This window comes from Podarcis erhardii, assembly GCF_964252035.2.
Source record: "Podarcis erhardii genome assembly, chromosome: 9".
In the NCBI taxonomy this organism is placed as follows: Eukaryota; Metazoa; Chordata; class Lepidosauria; order Squamata; family Lacertidae; genus Podarcis; species Podarcis erhardii.
The window spans coordinates 56,033,328-56,053,117 of NC_138512.1; the positions used below are offsets into that span (position 1 = coordinate 56,033,328).

Genomic DNA, 19,790 nt, shown 5'->3' on the forward strand with positions numbered 1-19,790 from the left:
CTGGACTGCTCCTACTAACATGCAGGGATTTATGTTTTGCAAAGTGAACCATGGAAAGAGAAGAGGGAAGTCATTGATATTTTAAGGTGGTTTAAATGAATATTCTAAAATGTAAAACAGAAAAATTAAGAAAAATTATACAATAAAATAAAAAATAAATTAAGTTGTAGGAACAGGACCGGCCCAGCCATTAGGTAATAGGCAGCAAACCGCTATATATTTATTATCAATGTGTTTTTTAATCGCAGGAAGAGAGCCTGTGCTCTTTTTCTACCTCACAACTGGGCCAGCCTTGGAACTACTGTCTACACCTTGGGGAAGGAAGGCGGTTGGCATTTGTTGCTTTGCTGGGACACGTCTTGGGACGGCAGGGTTGGGGGCTGGCAACGAAACCAAGCCTCGGGGACAAGCCCTGGCGGGTTCCTTGACCTTCGGAGGGAAGGAACACGGAAGCTTCTTCGAGCTGTGCGTCCAGGCTGGCACCCAGGAGCAGCAGCCCCCGCCCCGCCTGCATCACCGAGAGGGACCGAGGAAGACAACTCGGGCTGGGTGGAGGGGGAGAGAAAGGTGGGCGGAGGAAGGCGGCTGCCTGGAGGAGGAGAAACGCTGACTCCGGCAGAAGCGGCACCCAAGGGGCTTCCTCCCTCAGTCTCGGGCGTGCGAGTCGAAAGCCCAGCCATGGCGAGCTCCAAGCGGCAGAGAAACTCCAACAACGGCTCAGGTAGGCGCCGGAAGCCGAGCGCGAGGGGCGTCTGTGCACAAAGGCGGAGAAACCGAGGGGCGGCGGGGCAGGAAGCCGGAGAGCGGCCCGGGTGCAGCCGGGTGCGGCTCTTCCGTCCCCTTTGCTCGGCTTCTCCGCCTGCAAGGTCAGAGCTCGGAGATTTCTCCCGGCGGGGAGGAACAGCCGCGGGAGACGGGTCTCCAAAAGGCGCCCCCTCCCCCCCCCCAGTAGGAAGGCTGCGCGCCTCCTTTAACCCCCGGAGAGAGCGAGGGATCCTGTCGGTGGGGTTTGGAGTCTGCCTGCGTGTCAACGTCTGAATGGGAACCAGGGGGACACCCAGTCCATTTAAAGCGTATTTGCTCCCCGGAAGAACCCAGGGAACTGCAGCTCACCCTTCAATGAGCCCCCGTTTCCAGCACCCTTTACGAGCCCCCGATTCCCAGGATTCTTTGAAATGGGTGGTGTGCATGCAAGAACTCTCATCCTCTGCAGAATGCTCCTGTTCAGGAAAGAATGGCTTGTGCATCTGTACTTGCATTTAGTGATCAATATATGATACACGGACCTTCTGAGGCTTAGTTCAAGCGGGGGGGGGGCACTAAGGGGTGTTCTTTTTTACCGTTGAGGTAGGGGGAGAGAGAAAGCAAAACTGCTGTCCACGCCCGGCCTTTGTCCTCCTGGCTTCGAGTCGGCTTCTGTTCGCCTCCTTCCTTTGTTCTTTCTCGCCTTCCTGTGTTTCCTCCCGCTCCGCCCCTCCTTCTCCTTGTCGTCACGTGGCCGCGTCGCTGTGTTTTGGGCTGGGTTGTAGCTGCCGGGCGCGTTTGTTGTCGCTGCCGCAGGGCAGGGAGTTGGGTGCTTGGCTGCTGGGGAGAGCCGGTTATTCCTTTGTGCTGCAAAGCCAGCCAGACCCACGCCCACATTTGGGGGGTAACTGGAAAGAACAGTACAGGGTGCGCTCGGCTCTCACCTGTGGCTCCTAGAAGCATAACTGTCAACTTTCAGATTTGAAAATAAGGGACCAGCAGCCTCGAAAATAAGGGATCAGCAGCCAAAATAAGGGATTTTCCAAGCACAGGTATGTTCAACTTCTGAGCCCCTCCGAGCCAAAGGCAGAAAGCCCAGCCAGCAGCCAAACGAAGCCTCAAGCGGTGGTTCCCACAGCACAGCAACCCGGCAAATAGGATGCAGCAAGGAAAACCACATCACCTCTCCGCTGGGAAGCACTGAGCAAAGGGGAGTCCCCAGGCAACGCGGCCGATTTGATCGGCACAAGGCATGCAAGCTCTTAAGACTCCTTATTGGGTGAGCAACGCAGCCAAGCAACACAGTTGGAGCCTCCCTCCTCCCTGGCCGGCAGGGAGGGAGGGAGGGAGAGGAGCTGCTTCCTTTGAAACCCGGGAAATTTAAGGGACATCATCAATAAGGGACGGCAGCGGGACACTGCGCTGGGATAAGGGACTTTCCCGCCAAATAAGGGACAGTTGACAGCTATGCCTAGAAGCTGGCAGCAGGTGGCCGCAGCAGCCACACCCCGAGAACATAGCTGTCAACCTTCCCTCCCCCCCCCCGCGAAATTCGCTTATTCCAGCGCTGTTTCCCGCTGCTATCCCAGATTGTTAGATATCCTGTAGACTGTCCCTGGGACAGGTGAGGTTGCTGATCTCTTATTTTCAAATCTGAAAGTTGACAGCTATGCCCGAGAATGGCTTTGACTTGGCCTGGTGGGTCTCAAACCTTCAGTGAGTTAGGGACTTCCCTTGCATGCGAAGACAGGCTTCTGCGGATTGAGCAAACAAGACCAGTGGTCAAGACGACAGTTTCTGCATGTGCTGTAGAGGGAAGTGAGGGGCAGGTGGGGCTCATCCACCTGGGAAGGTAGCCCATCTAGGAGAAGGAAAACTCTGACCCTAAACCTCTGCTGCTTTGCGGGATATCTTCAGAAGACAAGGCTGAGGAGTAAACCCTATACAAATCCAGAGTGGCGTCCCTAAGATAATTGGATGCCATCTTCCAGCAGCTCCTGCCAAGCTGGTGCCAAATGCATCCCTCTGCTTTCCTTTGAAACACATCAGTGAGGCCAAGAGGGAGGGGGAGTCTTGTCCTTGTGCAGCTCAGGACATCCATAAACACTGCCCAGGTTTGTGCTCCAGGGAGGTCACTTCAGTGCTGCTAATGCAGCCATTTGACTTCACACCCAGAGGCACACTCCATTGTCTCATGTGCCAACAACAATGTGACAGTCTTTAGGGCAGCATCAACTTCCATTTTCTATTCCAAAGAAAGTGTGAGTGGTAAGTTTCTTCTTCGTTTTACAGCTCATGATTTCTTTGGAGAAGACAAGGTATGAGCCCAGGTTTGGTCAGCACACTAGTCCCAATCATGATTTACCTTGCTGCAGCAGGTGGACCAGGGGAGGAGTGCGGTGGCTGTGATTTCTCTGGGAACCCTTGTGTTCATGCTAACCCGTGTTTTGTCTTAGAGCCGCATCAATTCCCATCAGTCCCAACCTGCATGGCCAGAGACAAGGTCTTGTATGTAATTCAAGAGTGTCTGGAAGGCTATAGTTTCCCCATCACTGTTCTGCAGGCACACAGCTGCACAAAACAGCATGGACACCTGGCCAAGGCTGGATTAAAGTCTTCTTGAGTTTAATGAAAAAGGCAGAATCTACAAAGCCTTGCAACCAACACAATTATATATAGAACTTCAGAAAAGAAGTGAACAGTCTACACTTTTATTGCAACACTAAATATGTTGTTTTCTGCCATAGGAGAAATCCATGTGGACAGCAAGAATGTACTGCAAGACAGAGGTAAAGTATCTGCTGTTCATTCAAAATACAATTGAAAGCTATTAAAAAAACTGTTCTATTTCCACCTAGAAAGCTTTTCTAAGTGGGAACAGAACAGGGAAGCAAGCTGGAGAAGGAAATCTTCCTCCCCAGATGGGGTGTGGGTGTATTCCTGTGGAGGTGAAAACATTCAGAGGTGGACCTGATTTATGGGAAGGTGGCACACTCTTGCTTCATTAACCCAAGCTGGATTGTTTGCATAGGGAATGAACTAATACACATTAAATTTGTAGGCATGGCTGATTGTTCTAATGAAGCTTCTCTGTATGTGCATTTAGAATGGAATGTACACGTCCTGTTATTTCCCCTGTTCATTGCAGGTGCTGTGATCCAACGATACACACAAAGCGTCCTCTAAGGATTTGTGCATGTCCACCTATGCAAAAGACAATTGATTAGGCTTGAGAGTAGAGACAGGAGGCAGAAGTTTCGAGTTTCAAAAAGATTGAGAAAGATAGATCTTTAGATACACTTTCAAGATTTCAACTAGGGCAAAAGTTGTAAAATATTTTAAAAGATGAAATGCTGTTTTTTATTGTTAGCCAGGAACAGTGGAGGGGAAAAGCAGGACTGAAATCTGCACATACAGATTCATGCATAAGTACAATTGATGGCATGTAAAAACTTTCTTCTGCTCTCAGGCATATGATAATACTGGAAGGCAGACAATTAATTTCTGGGATAAGCAATTATTGTCTTGGTGTCAACCTTCTTTACAGGAACACACAGTGTTATTGTGACCTCGGTATATTGGGTCCCCATTTTTACATTTTGCATATTGTATGGGTAAATGCCAGTTTTTTACTTCGTTTTTATGTCTTGTATATTTTTATATTGTTGTGAGTTGCCTTGGGTTTGTTTGAGAAAGGTGTCAGCAAAATTTAATACATAAAAATAAACAATAGTAAAAGTAGGAGTGTTGTTTTTTAGATTGCTAATTACAGATTTGGGGGCAAGAGTTGCAGAAGCTCCTGATTTACTACAGCAAAATCTTAATACAGGAACAAATCCAATTATCTCAAATGAAAGCATCTTTGGAACATGTTGATTCTACATTCTTTATAAGCTTATTTGAAAAATAGATCATTTATATGTACTTCATTTGTGCCTTTAAGTATATTGGGCCAACCATGTTTTGAATTATTTTCAAATTATAGATGGGCAGCAAAACCACACTGAAACAGATGCCATTGTTGAAAGGTAAGGATCTCTGTTGTCCTTGAACAGCTGTTTGTAGCTGAAAACAAAGAGACAGAAAAGTATTTTCCACTGTATATGCTTGTTGTTCTAAGAATCACACCCTCAATATTTACTGGATTTCTAATAAGTATGGCTGCGCTCTGAAGTGCTCACAATACAGAAGATAACTTTTTTAGGAGCAGCCAAAATTTTGCTTGCTGATTATTTGACTTTTGTAACTGGGTTTATCACAGAATTAAGAGTTGTCAGTACGTGCTGCGTAAATTCTCTATCCTAAAGCAATGTGTTTATATTTGTGTGTGTATATACAATGACTGGACTATTTTTGTATAGAATAAATCCTGTTTGATTGGCAAAACTTCAACTGGCATATGGAACTGGGACCTGTTATTTTAGAAGCATACAAGTCCTCGGGCCATGTATAAGTAGTTGTACAGTTCTTTGGATCCTGGCTTGATCCAGTGGATTCAGCAAGGTGGTGTGCATATGAGAGAGAGAGGGAGACTGGGTTTAATAACTGAAAACTCTTTATTTTTGTAGAAACATCCAGCTTTTTGATCCAGCAGTGGAGTATAACATGAACCACAAGAGGAGGGGACTTGCTCTGATCTTCAACCATGAACATTTTTTCTGGCACTTAACTTTACCAGAGAGACGAGGCACCCAAGCTGACAGGGATAACCTAAAACGCAGGTGTGGAGATGTTCTCAAATTATTTTTAAGCATGTGTGAGTTTGTGGGCGGAGTAGGGAGAATCCAGTACAACTTTATGCCATTTATACATAAAAATACCAAAGAATGAAGTTTCTTAAAGACAAAATCATCGTGTATAAAAATGATGAAGCCCACTTGGGATTCGCCCTGACAATGAGTACACTATAAGGACTAAAAAAGCATGAGCTGTGAAGTCCACAGTTCAAATGCTGCCTCAGACATGTTCTTCTTAGTTGGTGATTATGACTCAGAGTCTTTTCCCACTGGCCAATATACAGGTGAACATTACAGGTGCAGTTCAAAGAATGACTATATATAAAGCACTTTGAATGCAGCTTTCAAACTTTTAGGCAACCCTTCCCATGTTGAGTTGTCTGTCACAAGCCACCTGTGTTTTGCAGATAAGCATGACACCACATGAACTGAAAGTGTACCTTAGAAGACACCCAGCCCAGTCTTGTGGCTGCACATTATTTTTCTCTTAATTTATAGACGACCTACTTGCCAAAAATGGCTTCTAAGCAGTTTTGAGTGCAGGATAGGAGTACACAGAGCAACCTGTTAAGAGTTGTAGGAGAGAAAACACTTTATTTTCCCTCTCTCCTTCAACCAATAAATTACATGGCAGATCAGTAATGGGGTGCAGAGGGGAGAGTGTTAAGCTATCAATATGCTTTTCTGATCCAGTATTTGCTTTGAGAAGTCCCAAGAAAGCTTCGAAAGGAACCCCTGGTTCCTGTTCAATTAAGATCAAGTCACTCGTAAACTGCTTCCCAGCAGATTACTCAAGTTAAAACAGTTGGGATAGCTTTCTCTTTAAAAAGTAGTTTTATTGTTCCTTTATTGCTGTTTTGGAGAAACCATGCCATATGTCATTGGTTAGTTATTAGTACCCCACACATTTCTAATGCTGCATTTTCTCAAGAAGAGAAAAATCAAGAAACAAATGCAACTTGTAAGACTTTTCTTGTTCCTGTTTATACTAGTTTGACGGAGCTTGGATTTGAAGTGAAGTGCTTTGATGACCTTAAAGCAGTTGAAGTGTTGCAAAACATTTACAACAGTAAGTGACTTTGCTTTATTTACTTGAGTAAATTCTGCTATGATTGTTATACAGCTTTAATAGTGAATGTGTTCAACTTAAAACCTTTTGTTTAACCATTTCTTGATAAAAACGTGTTACAGTAAAAAAAAAAAAATCATAGAAAAGAAATATGGTACTGTCAGAGTTGCTTAGTTTCCTTATGAGAGTTGAACTGATTTAAAGTATTTAGATCAGGCATAGGCGAAATTGACCCTCCAGATGTTTTGTGACTACAACTCCCATCATCCCTAGCTAACAGGACCAGTGGTCAGGGATGATGGGAGTTGTAGTCCCAAAACATCTGGAGGGCCGAGTTTGCCTATGCCTGATCCAGATCGACAAATCAATAGCTGAATTATGACAATAGCAATAAGTAAGAGCAGATATGATGGCCAAATATTTGAAGGGCTGCCACTAGGATGGCCACTCATGTTTTCTGTTGCACCATTAGGAAGAAAGGTGGAAGACTGTGTTGTGATAGTGGGAGACTTACTCTCCATTAGAGTAAGTCTCCTACTACATAATGGGACTGAAATGACCAACATCAGGGATGCTCTAGTAGTGTATTCCAGCATCAGCAGGACGTTGGAGTAGATAGCCTTCCAACAATGTAAAGGAGCGTGTTTTATATTCAGTGAATGAAACCTGCTGCTGTGGTTGACTTAAATCTGGAAAGTTGCAGCAGTGATATCAAGTCTGAAACAAGCTGGTTTTGAACTGCAGTTCCAGAACAGCCAGAATGCACCAAGTAGGCTCTAGCAAAATTGTGATAAGAGACTTGCAGCACAGTCTCATCGTGTCTACTTAGAAGTCATAGTGAATTTGGTGGGGCTTACTCCCAGGAAAGCGGGGGTAGGATTGCAGCCTAAGGTACTAGAATTTGAGTGGGAATGTATCTTTGAATTAGCAGGCAATATTGAAGTAGTTTAATAGCCTTTCCAATTAAGTCACCTGACTCTAAATAAGCACTTGTTCCATTCATAGTACTCACCCACACTATGAAGAAAGCACTGTTTGCTCCACCCATAGTTCTTAATAGTCTCTGCCTGTAAGGAGCCTCCTTTCCTTACCTTGAATCCAGATACAGCTATAGCCCAAGCAGTAGCTTTTTGGGTACCCGAGTCCCTAGAATGGATGCTTATCAATCTGGCCTGATGGAGGCAACAAGGTCACCTTGAAGCCCATGTCCCTTTCATTCTGAACACTGTTTCTGTCAAGAACCTCTAGTTTTGAGGTTTAGTAGGAATACAAAAGGGCAGCTGTGCAGGATTCAGGGCCCCATGAGGAATTTGCAGAGGTGCTGGATACGGCAGACTTCCAGTGATACAATCGAGAGCAAAATATGGTTCATATTTTCAACCCATCTTAGTATAAAAGAGCACCATTGCTTTTAAAATAAGGTTTCTCAACGGCATTGTTTCGCAGTGTCCACAGACCAGCATGAAGATGCAGACTGCTTCGTGTGCATTTTCCTGAGCCATGGAGAAGATGATCACGTTTATGCCTACGATGCTAAAATAAAGATACAGGAATTAACCAAGATGTTCAGAGGAGACAAATGCCCAAGCCTAGTTGGGAAGCCAAAAGTATTTATAATTCAGGTGAGAAAGTGGAGCTCGTGAATTAAACCACAACATGATTCCCTCCAGGGGTTTTGGGCTGGAATTCTCACCAGGACACCACCAGGCTAGGGAAGGCAGGAGGAGACAGTTGCATATTTTATTGGAAACAATACAGAGATAAAGAAAAAATCGAAACACAAAAACCCCTCCTCCAACAGAATAGGCCATGGCCCAGTTATCTGCTGCTTCTTGCCTCAGTTCGGGGTAGACAGAACTTCATGTGTCAGTTTATTGGAATCTCTTCGGTATCACAGAGACACTTTTTATTCCCTTGCTTTTCTAAGTATTGCCTTGGTTTATGCATATGATAGGAAGTACAAGGCATGCTTCTTTCTAAACTCAATTCCAAAGTGAAAAACACACACCCTTTTCCCAGTGTTTGCTGCACTTTCTAAGCTGAGTCATCCTACCAAAAGACTCAGCAAAGCGTAACCAAATATTTAAGTATATATTCAGTGTATGTCAACAAAGGCAGAACTCGGAAGGGTTCTGCGTTAGAATGGTGTCCGGCTGTGAGACTTCGTTTCCAACCGTTTCTCCTCCCACAGGCATGCAGAGGAGATAGGCATGATGACCCAGTCCTTCATCGTGACACAGTGGATAGCAAAACAGAAATCAATGAAACACTAGTCGATGCTGCTGCTGTATATACACTGCCTGCTGGTGCAGACTTCCTCATGTGTTACTCGGTTGCAGAAGGTAAAATGCACCCCCCCCCCCGGGCTGTCTGTAACTGCTGATTCCTTGAAATAGCAGTTATCTACAAAAGAAAGAGACAATTTTCTTGAAGTTAGTCTCTGTGTATACTTGTTTTATTGCCATGTGCAGGGTTGCATGCTATATTTGCGATAAGAAAAAATGTATGCAAAAACCACCCATTTCCTTTAATAGGAGTTGTTCGTGGAAGGTTCAAAAATTTGGCTTGAGAAAGTAAAAAACCAAAAACACCCTCTGTAGCTCAGAGGTATCTCTGAAGCATTGAGACTAGACTGCTTTAGGCAGGTTACCTCAGTTCAGAGTTTTTAAGTATCTGCCTTGGGATTAAAGCTTTGTCCAAAGTGGATGTACACCTGTTGTCTTCTGCTGTTGAAGGTGAACACTGGGATTCTTGCTGTAAGGTGTACTCATTAATAGTGCAAAAAAATATTTTTAAGCCCTTAATCATTCTTGCTTCACAAATGAATAGCCCTCAAGACCAACTAAGGCTGCAGTCCCAAGCATATTTATTTAAAAAGTTCAGTTGATGACAAAGGAAACATGTTTTTAGATCAGGGTGTGTGATTGTTTTCAGCTTTCCCAAAGCATGGAATTAGGTTTAATAATCTCTTAATTACTATTTGCTAATTTAAAAAAATAATAACTGAATGCAGGTTCAGAGCCAAGGCTTTTCTGCAGACATGACAAAGACTTAATACCCTTTCCCCCTTTTTGCAATAGGGTATTATTCTCACCGCGAGACTGTAAACGGCTCTTGGTACATTCAAGATCTGTGTGAGATGATAAGAAAACATGGTTCTTCCCTGGAGTTCACAGAGCTACTGACGCTGGTTAACAGGAAGGTGGCTCACCGCAGAGTGGATATGTGCAAAGATCTTAATGCTATAGGGAAAAAGCAGATTCCTTGCTTTGCATCAATGTTGACCAAGAAGCTGCATTTCTACCCAAAATCAAAATAACACTGAGGAGCAGTAACAAGAGGTTATCTCAAACTACCCACAATCTTGACGTATGGGGTGATAGATTCAGGCTGCAATCCTGTACCCTTTTACCTGGGAGTAATTCCCACTGAACTCAACGGGGTTGTTTCTGCGTAGCTGATGTTTGGAACTGCACTGTCAAGCATTGCCAGTGTGCACTATTTCAGTTTGCATAAGAAATCACCCTTGTTTTTCTTGATCAACTAAGACGATTTGCAAAACTACAAAGTAGCAATAATGGAAGACCCAAGTAACCAAATTACAACCAGCAAGGTCTTTTTTTAAAAAAAGTGATTGTAAATATTGTAAGATAATTTCAAAATCTGACAGACTTTTTTTAACTTGTTAGAAAAATTGCGAAAAGAAATTTGAAAGGAAGTTGTACAATGTTGAACTTTCCATAAAAATCAACATTTTAAAACCGGAAGTACTTTTTATGCACTGCATTTGAAATTATTGGATTAGAAATCAATATTATACTTACTGAACCTCAGAGAATTTTGGAAAATAAGTCAATCTTTTTACATTTGGGCAAGAAAGAAGCAGTTAATCAGACTTAACTATTTTCAAGTGCATGAGTTTGCAAGCTTCATTTTGAAACTTTAGATTTGTACTCTCCCCCCCTCATACAATAATGCTTTTGTAGGGATCATTTCCATTATCTGACCTTATCTCCATACTTTAGCCTGGCAAATACCATCTGAACACTGTCAGACTCAGTTGTGCAACTGCCACTGACTGGTGTAACTGGCTGGTATGGTCAAAAGAGTTCCAGGCATCCCATTTATAGTTCAAAATTATTATTAAGTGGCTTGACCTACTGCAGGCCATTAGCTATTGTTCTATAGGTGCTAGGACATGTACTGTCTTGCTCCCTGATGTTGGGGCTGGTGATGTTTGTACAGGTGAGTTGTGCCTCATGGACTTTGCATCTTAAATGTAACAAGAAACTTTATATGTTTATAAAAAGCCACAGACTCTGAAACTATTTGTGCATGTGAGGATTCCTGAAAACTTAGGTGGTGCTTTTTTAATTTTTTTTGCAGAACATATCTTAACTCAGAAAATAAAATAAGCCCCAAACAGCAATGCATTTTTTTATTTACCTTATTATAAAGTTACATTCAAATAGAGGGGTTCCAGATTAAAATAAAAATTTTAAAAATCATTTTTGTCTCTTCTTTCAATCAAGTATGCATTATTAATTCAACAGTAGCTGCTACATGTTTCTTTTTATTGTGAACAGTATTAAGAAACAAACTATATACATGGGGAGTCTGAATTTCTTTGTAAAACATGAAAAAGAAATCTTGGTTATCAGGAACAGTTTTAGCTGTTCCTTGTAGATTTCTTCACCCCCCAAACCCCTTCAAAAACAGAAGGACTACATTAGTCCAGAATACTCCAGTTTCAAATCTTATGAGGCAATTCAACAAGGCTAATAATTATCAAAAAAATTAATGTTTGTCATTTATTTCTTCGATGGGAAGACGCAATTGTAAGGGATTCTTCAGCCGCCTCAAGGATTCTTCCACCTAGCAGTGAGAAGAGACAAATATAAACTGATGAGCTTGCTGGTGTGAAACCCTTCAGAATCTTTCTGATGCCTAGTTAATGCCATCTGGATGGCTGTTGGTATTCAGTCATGTTACAAGGCAAAGAAGGGGTTCCTCAGAGGGAAGCTACAACAAATAAAAGCAAATCAAAAGCAGAAAAAGCATTGCAAAATACACAAAATGCTGACCCAATAAGGATGACAAGACGCACCACCTTAGGAGGCAACTTAATTACCAATGGCTTGAATAAACAAAAAAGGTCTTGGCCAGGTGCCTAAATGCTGACAAGGACAAAGCCAGGTGCATCTCCTCAAGGACACCATTCCACAGATACCACTGAAAAGCCTTTATTTTTCATGTGGTCCAACTCTTCCTCCAAAAATCCCTGCAATGTTTTCCACCTCCCCTAACTCTAAGATTAGAAATTTGTTTAGTTGAAGGAAAAACAACCGTGGGGCATAGGTAGAGAGGAATAAACCAGGAACTGGTTTTATTAACTCCCACCAGTTATTTCACTGCATGTTGCCCTCCAGCACTTGAGTGCTTGCTGTAACATATAGTTCTGGCCCTTAGGTCAGTAGTTGTATACATTTATATAACCTTGAGCCTAAGGCAGAGGTGGGAAACCTGTGGGCTCTAGTAATTTCTGGACTGAAACACCATCTCTGAGTTGGGAGTCTGACAACAACTGGAGGGACACAGATTCCCCATCTAGGCCTAAGGAACTGGATAGATTAACTGCATCCGTCTGTCAGCATAAAAGGTACTCCAATTGTTGGCTACTAGAGAAACACTATATATCGCATGGAGGAAATCTGCTCTCGTTGCAGGAAACCCTGTGGTTATTTACATATGGGGTTCCTGAATTTTTAAATCTCACAGCATGCATTTGCATTAGTAAGCTATGGCAAACTTTAACATTCAAACTGTTTCCCCCAGTTAACTGCCACTTAATTCCAAAGAAGGAAATTGTGTTTACAACCACTTGAAACGATGGACAAAGGGCAGTAAGCCGTAATAAGAGGAATATCAAGTGTGTGCACACATACACTTGTATATGAATGAATGAGTGGCAAGTATCACTGGGACAATTTTAGGGGTAGTCACTCCTTTAAAAATCATAGCATTAAGAAGTAACAGGCTAGCTTAGGTTGCAGAGCCTGGTGAGCAAGCAGAGGACTAGTATCTTAAGTAGGAGTGGGGGACCTAAAGCTGAAGGCCAAACATGGCCCTCTAGGCTTCTTTATCTGGCCCTCAGGACTCTATCCCAGGCCACACTGTTTTTGCTTGGCTAGAATGAATCCTTGACCTCTGATTGTGCCTCCTGCTTGCCTGGAAGAAAGAGAATGTGTGAGCATATGTAGAAACTAGCCCGCAGCACAAAGGTAAAAAGTTCTTCCCACTTTGGCCTCTAGCTCTGACCATCAACCACCACTGGCATGTGCCTGTCCACACCCCATCTGAAGGTTGGCCAGAAGGGAATGAAAAAGGTTCCCCTTTTAAGGATGATAAGGAGACGAGCTTCAAAGCCATGTCCAACCTTTAAAGCAGTGGAGATTCTTCTTAAAGGAAAGTGGAAGGCAAAACTGCCAAATCACTTAGCATCAGGGTATTTGCTCCTTTGCTCTAAAACCAGATGGGAACTAATCCAAGTAATCACTGTCATTTAGAAAACCCTGTTGCTAAGGAGCAACCATGAATTGACCACATTAAGAGACAATAGACTGGATGCATGGTGACAGTTGTTAGCTTCATCAGGTTCAAGGGTAATTTTTAAGCCTTTTTAAGAGGGAATGCTTCCCAAAGTTTTGAAGGAAGGCACTGATTATCTCTGGGACCCCACTGGATATGCCTAAACTTGCCACATTAAGGGCACAAGAAGGGCAAGGGTCTAGCTGCATATATGCATTTGGTTTCATTTCTGCAAGGAGTCTGTCCATTTCTCTGATCTCATTTCAAAAACTGGAATCCAATTCAGATCTGATGCAAGCAGATTTTAGCTGCAAAATGCCTTGCATGATGCTCACAGCAGGCATCAATGGTTCTATCACTTCCCCTGCTTTGGCCACATTGTAACAGGCCTTTCACCACCTGTGCAAGCTTAGCTCTGTGACACTGAGCAGACACAATGGTGGCAAAAAAGTCAAATTTCCACATTTCAAATCCAGATGCCCACCATGAGCCGATCACTCATCTCACAGATTGTTGTGTGGAACAAATGGAATATACATCTCAAACATCACGCTGCCTAGTTACACGGTTTAACAACCAAGAGCACCCTGCAGGTTCGTGTGTCCCTCCCACCTCTGATTAGAATTAAGTATGGTTCAGTTAACTAAAATCAGGAAGTTGGTTTGGCCATCGTACAGCATGACATTTCAACAGGGACTTTTATGGGCACTCCCTTCTTCAGTACCCTTTGGTAAAGTCCAGGATATAAATGCAATAAACAAATCTACTTAGTGCAAGTATATATACTAAAGTATAACAGCATGAGCATTCTTCCAATGAGCAACCAGTGTTAGAATTTATTTAATCATCAAACAGTGGTCAAGTGTTTAATGGGGATGTCTTCCAACGCAAGACCTATACCTCGGCTTACAAATTGCTAAAGGTCAACCCCTAAAGATCTGGAGCCCAGGACTCCCATGAGTTGCAACACATTTCCAGGGATGCCTGAAATCTGAAAGGGTAAGCAGAGGCAGTGACAGGGAGGGAAAGATGCCAACAGGGCCACTGGACAAAGAAGCACTGAGAATAGCAAGGGAAGCTATTGGCTTTGTAACTGTGTTGTGCTATATTGACAGTGAGCTCCTGGCAATCACATAAGCAAGTTAATGTGCCATCTAGGATGGCAGAATCCTCTTCCTGGCTGGCAAATCCAGTGAAAGCAGCAGCCGCTGGCAGCAGCTGCAAATCACAACACTCTGCCAGGGTCATCTTCTGCACCTGGTGGCTATGGCAATGTCTCGCCAGTTCTGAGAGGGGATATAGAAGGTGGGCAGGCCTATGATTTGGCTTTCTCTTTTGCAGCTGGTGCATTGTAAATTGTCACCGAGGAGTAGCACTGAAGTCCCTAATCCAAACAATTCTCTATAGACTTGGAAGGTTTGAGCAGAGCTGGCCTGGCAAGGTCAACACTATTCATTTTTGTTTTAAAGCCTACTGAAGTAGCTGGGAAGCATTCCATTAGCTTTTGGAGACAGCAAGGGAGATAAGGGTTTGTTTACTTTGGAGTTGGAGAGTTTTCCATTTCACATCTTCTTGACACTAATCACAGCTGCTGCAGCAGATGGAAAGGGAAGCTGTACCCATTTCCTCCAAAGTAAGATTATTACTTTTCTTCCTCACCTGTCAAGTGGCTGTCAATATGCATTTTAAACCCACTTTTCAAAAAGGAAAAAAGGAGTGTGCTTTCTATGCATGTTGTTTAGCAACAGACTACAGCGTTACTGCCTGAAATGTGCCAGCTGCAGAAGTGGGGCCAATGTTGGGATTTCAAAACATTTTTGGAGCCGCTTTTATGTTACAGAACAAAATTTAAGTGTATTGACTCAAAGCAAGTTATGCAACTAACCTCTGCAAGATCATCTTTTAATTTGTTATACTGATCCACATCGAAGTTCTGGCTTTTGGATTTCTGGTGAAAGTAGTGGAGAAATTGCCTGTCCCGAGCATCTGGGTAAATATAATCCTGCGTAAGAAAACAAAATATAAGGGAGTACTCTGAAATTTTAACCAGGAGATCATAATTGTAGAGCTGTCCATTTTACTGCAGCTGCAGTCATTAAATGTGGATAAAGTGCTTAAAAAAAAAAATCAATTCAGATTTCAAGCCCATTTCCCCCTTTAAAAAAGTAAAAAAACCCCCAAACATACCATGTAGCATATGAGAGACAGAGTATCTACTAGACTCCTAGTCCCATCAAATCAGTAAACAGAAAGATCTCAAAAATGGTAAGGGCTCGTTTTCATAATAGCTTTTGAGGTAGAAATAATCACCATGAAATGCACGTTACAAATCTGAGCAATTTTCAGCATGTGGCAACGTGCTGTTTATCACATGGGATTATTCTTATAAGGCCACTTTCACATGAAGACTGAAAGGTGAAGCCACCTCACTGTGACTCTTTCATATAACTAATTTTAGCCTTTATAGATGATTGATTCAAAGTCCCAAGACATTAATGACTCTCCCAAGGTGACAGAGTGAATCAGCCACTGGAAAAAAAAGCACTCAATATGGTATGGATGAGATGCATGCATTTCACATTTAGGCAAGTACTCTTGGTTGATTGTGGATATGTTGAAGGAAAGAAGGTGACCCTTCAGGCATGTAGCCCCAGGCATAGAAGCTTTATAGATCCAATGACCAGCATCCACAAAATTATATGAACCCCGTGGAGAGCAGAACAATAGGATAGTCTATTCCAAAATAGGTCTAGTTCAAGTGAAGGCAGAAAACAAACTGCCCCCCAAAGGAAAGGGAGGAGCCAGCATCCAGTCAAATGCGTTTTAAAGCCTTCAAGTGAGTGGTGCATAACAAAACCTACCTGGTGGTGCACTTGTGCCCACCTGAGAATCTGTGGCCCTCCAGAAGCTAAAGGACCCTAACTCCCACAATCCCTTGTCCATTTGCCATGCCAGCTAGAGTTGATCGGACATGGAATCCAATGAAGCGGAGGGCTGCAGGTTAGCCAACCTTTGTCTATGGACATTTTACAACCTAAAGAAATCCTAGGCCTCCTTGTTAGGATACTTTAGAAGATTCACAGATATGTACTTGCAGACTCTCACTATGATAACCATGTAGATTCTGCTAACATTACAGCTCCAAATTTGCTGAGACTCACCTGTTTAGTAAGCACAAAGTAAGCATAGAACGCCATGGCAGTTCCATAGGTGATAAAGTAAGTAACAGGCTCCATGATATCCCATGAATAGACCCACCAGGTAAGCCAAGCCAAGGCTCCACCTTGAGTTGACATTAAGGCTAAGCCAATCCATAGAAGCCGAGAAGTCTTAGCATCAACATCTGTAGTAATTCCAGCTTTTAGCTAGGAAGAGAGAACCAATGTTAAGACCGAAGAGACAACATTGTTCAAGCATGCCCCACCCACTCCCACAGATTACCTTGTATTCAAAAGTGCATTAATAAATAAATTAAAATATTTCACTATGTGGAGTGTAGAGAAGTCTCAAATGATGACTTCAGCCAGGCCTTCCCATGGAGACAAAACATGTTTCTCCTGCATCACTCTCTACAGCCATAGCAGGTGCTGCAACCTTCCAATACTTTGACTTCACTTATAAAGGCGGACTCCTCCATTGTCCCCCAAAACAGACGGGTGCCAACAACAATTCAACTGTTTTCAAGAAGCCATTTAACAGTAAGCACTGTCCTTCTTCCTTAGTCTTTTAGATGGTCTTGAACACTCTTCTAATCTAACCACTTTGGGAGAAGAATGTTGGATTTTGTAGACCTTGGTCTGATCCTGCAAGCCTGTTCTACTTTCTTATTGATAAAGCAGGTGTGGCCATTTTGCTTTGTTCAGAGGATGTATCTAAGCCTGATTTCTATGTAGCAGAAGTTGAGCCTGACAATTAAGTTGTTATTTAAATTTGTATACAGTGGTACCTCGGGTTACATAGCTTCAGGTTACATACGCTTCAGGTTACAGACTCCGCTAACCTAGAAATAGTACCTCGGGTTAAGAACTTTGCTTCAGGATGAGAACAGAAATAGTGCTCCAGTGGCGCAGCAGCAGCAGGAGGCCCCATTAGCTAAAGTGGTACTTCAGGTTAAGAACAGTTTCAGGTTAAGAACGGACCTCCGGAACAAATTAAGTACTTAACCCAAGGTACCACTGTACAGCCCTGTACCCGTAGTTTTTCATTAACAACTATGACATTCAGGGGGAGACGGATTAGTCTCCTTAGTATTAGCACACAGAAAAATCTAGTTTTCAAGGAGAAAATTTCAGGCGTATAGCAGACACATTTCATTTACTTAACAGAACTTAAGCAAGCAATACAGATAAGAAGATAAATAGCATAAAAACCTTATAAAATAACATTACTGATGCAGAGCTGAGAAACCCTAATTAAATCATAATTACTTTAATCAGCAAGGCTAGAATTGGGCAGCAAACAAAAGGTGATATGGGCCCCCAAATGAAAGACCAAAAGAAGCTTTAAAGAAGGGATATTTACACTCAATTTTTGCTTTCAAGGAGATAATTTTTGCTATCCTTTCTCAATTATCAAAGAAAAAGAGTCTCCATTTCACAAACTATCCATGAAAGAAATTGATTAAGTCATATGTCCAAAATACATACACTGCAACTTCTGCAATAAGTTTAATTTTCAATTATTAAATATAGTTTACTATCATCAAAGCAAAACATCTAAAATAACTACATCAAATACAAACCACATGCTGCTTTTAAAAAGTGTATCTGGAAAGAAGTTACATAGACATCAATACCTAACTTATACAAGAATGTGTTTGGCTCACATCTGAGCATACTTAGAGAGTTTCAATGTTAAAATACAACTTGCTTTACTTATCTATAAAGGTGGATTAATTAAGTTGAGCCAATTCAAAGTATTATTTTTATAACATAAATCTAGTGGTTCAATATAGGGAATGGGGAGTAGAAATATACCAGTTCAGTATGCAGATCTGACCTGTCTCTGAAGGATGTTACAAAAACAGAAAGATGCCTTGTTTTCCCATTTTGATAAGTTAAATTGTGTTGAACTGGGGTAACAAAATTAGGGTACTGGGCCTATTCCAGTGTCTCTGGAACCAGTCAAAAATGGGTGCAGAAGTGGGAAAATCTGCCAAACATTTCATAGACTTCACCTGCTAAACTCAAAATAGATTTCCACAATATGAAATGTATGAATAAATATTTTTCCAGACCTGCTCCAGAGGCAGCAGTTCTTCCTTCAGAAGTTCCATTTTCTGCATTAATTCCCTCTCCCTCCTTGTCTGGTGGTCTTCTAAATGAAGTGCTGTAAACAACTTGTGGACCATAGACTTGATGTCATCCATCTCCAGTTTATGTTCTGTGCTCATTTGATCTGAAAGAAAGAAAGAAACTGGAACCACTATACCAGCGCAGCTTTTGGGAGGCCTGAAATTCCATACCTTTTCAGGGATATGGCCAATGGGCAGGTACAATGGACCCGCCACTTACATGAGGGTTTGATTCCGGGAGTCTCTGTGCAAAGGCAAAATCACCAAAGTCAGGAACCCCATGCGCTATGAGCAGAGGGCTGTTTACTGGTCTCTGGTAAGGAGATGTTAGGCCCCTGGGATGCTCCCAGAGACTGGTAAGCAACTCTTCACATTGCCTTTATTTACTCTCCCCCCCACACACTTTGCATAAGGTTGTGATCTATGTAAAGTGAGCATAAATTGCAGGGACACTGTATTTTCTCCTGCAGGCTGCCTTGAGCTGCCAAGCATTTCCTGCTATTTCTTTTTCTCCCACTTCACCTCTTATTCAAGCTCAGAATAATGCAAATGAAGCAGGGCTATGCAAGAACAAGAACATGCATTTCAATAGGCACCATTTATTTCAAGAGACAGAATTCAAATTAAGTTTGGGGGTTTGCAAAAGGAAGGAACAGCTCTATCATCCTAGTCATTTAAAGCACAGAATAAAGCGTCAGTCTTGACCGCTTGTGATTTAAGGTTGCAATCTTCCTATTCACAGTTACCTAGGAGTAAGTCCCATTGAACTCAATGGGGCTAACTTCTCAGCCAGCATGAAGTGGTACGAGTTAAGTTTCTATTTTTGAAGGAATTAATTTTAAATATATTAAATATGTCTCCAGATGATTTCACATTGGTCATGGAATTGTGTACCTTTCAGTGGAGGATGAACACTGTATTCTGCACCATTGATGACAAGTTTAAAATCATTCATCAAAAGAATCTCCATCAGTGTTGAAGAAGAAATCATGCTGCCATCTGTAGGGAGAAAGCAAATACCTCAATACTAGCAATAAAATGCTTCATTAAGTAATGAAGCACCAGTACTGTGTTGATCACAGATAATGAAGTTCAATGCAGGCAAGGTTTACTACACCAACAATTACTGAGTTAGGTTGTTTCTATGATAGGCCCATGTCTTGTCGCTTCCCATTTCTTGTCACGTCTAGTGAAACTCAAAACGTGACATGACATCAAGGCAATGGAAGCTTTCCTCCCAGGACTAATCTAGTAGGGAGATGGTTGCAATCGTCACTGAAATCATAGCATGGAGAGAAAGGGTTAACCCTTAGGACTCTATATGGGCTCTTGGATACCCCATAAGGGGAAAAGGGCAGAT

At 42.5% G+C, this 19,790-nt stretch overlaps 2 protein-coding genes across 2 annotated transcripts in view; one reads left to right on the forward strand and one right to left on the reverse strand.

Annotated features, from left to right (window-relative positions):
• The first annotated feature begins 409 nt into the window (after positions 1 to 409).
• On the forward strand, positions 410 to 11,057 carry CASP6 (caspase 6). The gene is made up of 8 exons (XM_081877209.1): positions 410 to 721; positions 3,492 to 3,533; positions 4,730 to 4,772; positions 5,313 to 5,465; positions 6,473 to 6,549; positions 7,996 to 8,171; positions 8,741 to 8,891; positions 9,630 to 11,057. The coding sequence occupies exons 1-8, from the start codon at positions 679 to 681 to the stop codon at positions 9,866 to 9,868; spliced, it is 924 nt and encodes a 307-aa protein (XP_081733335.1). The 5' UTR covers positions 410 to 678; the 3' UTR covers positions 9,869 to 11,057.
• The window catches only part of MCUB (mitochondrial calcium uniporter dominant negative subunit beta), a 68,400-nt gene continuing 59,581 nt past the window's right edge, over positions 10,972 to 19,790 (reverse strand). Inside the window, exons 4-8 of the mRNA XM_081877135.1 lie at positions 19,325 to 19,429; positions 18,374 to 18,534; positions 16,299 to 16,502; positions 15,023 to 15,139; positions 10,972 to 11,424 (exon numbers count right to left, since the gene is read on the reverse strand). Of these exons, the coding sequence (XP_081733261.1) occupies positions 11,347 to 11,424; positions 15,023 to 15,139; positions 16,299 to 16,502; positions 18,374 to 18,534; positions 19,325 to 19,429 (665 nt within the window). The 3' untranslated portion in view covers positions 10,972 to 11,346. The remainder of the gene's footprint in view (positions 11,425 to 15,022; positions 15,140 to 16,298; positions 16,503 to 18,373; positions 18,535 to 19,324; positions 19,430 to 19,790) is intronic.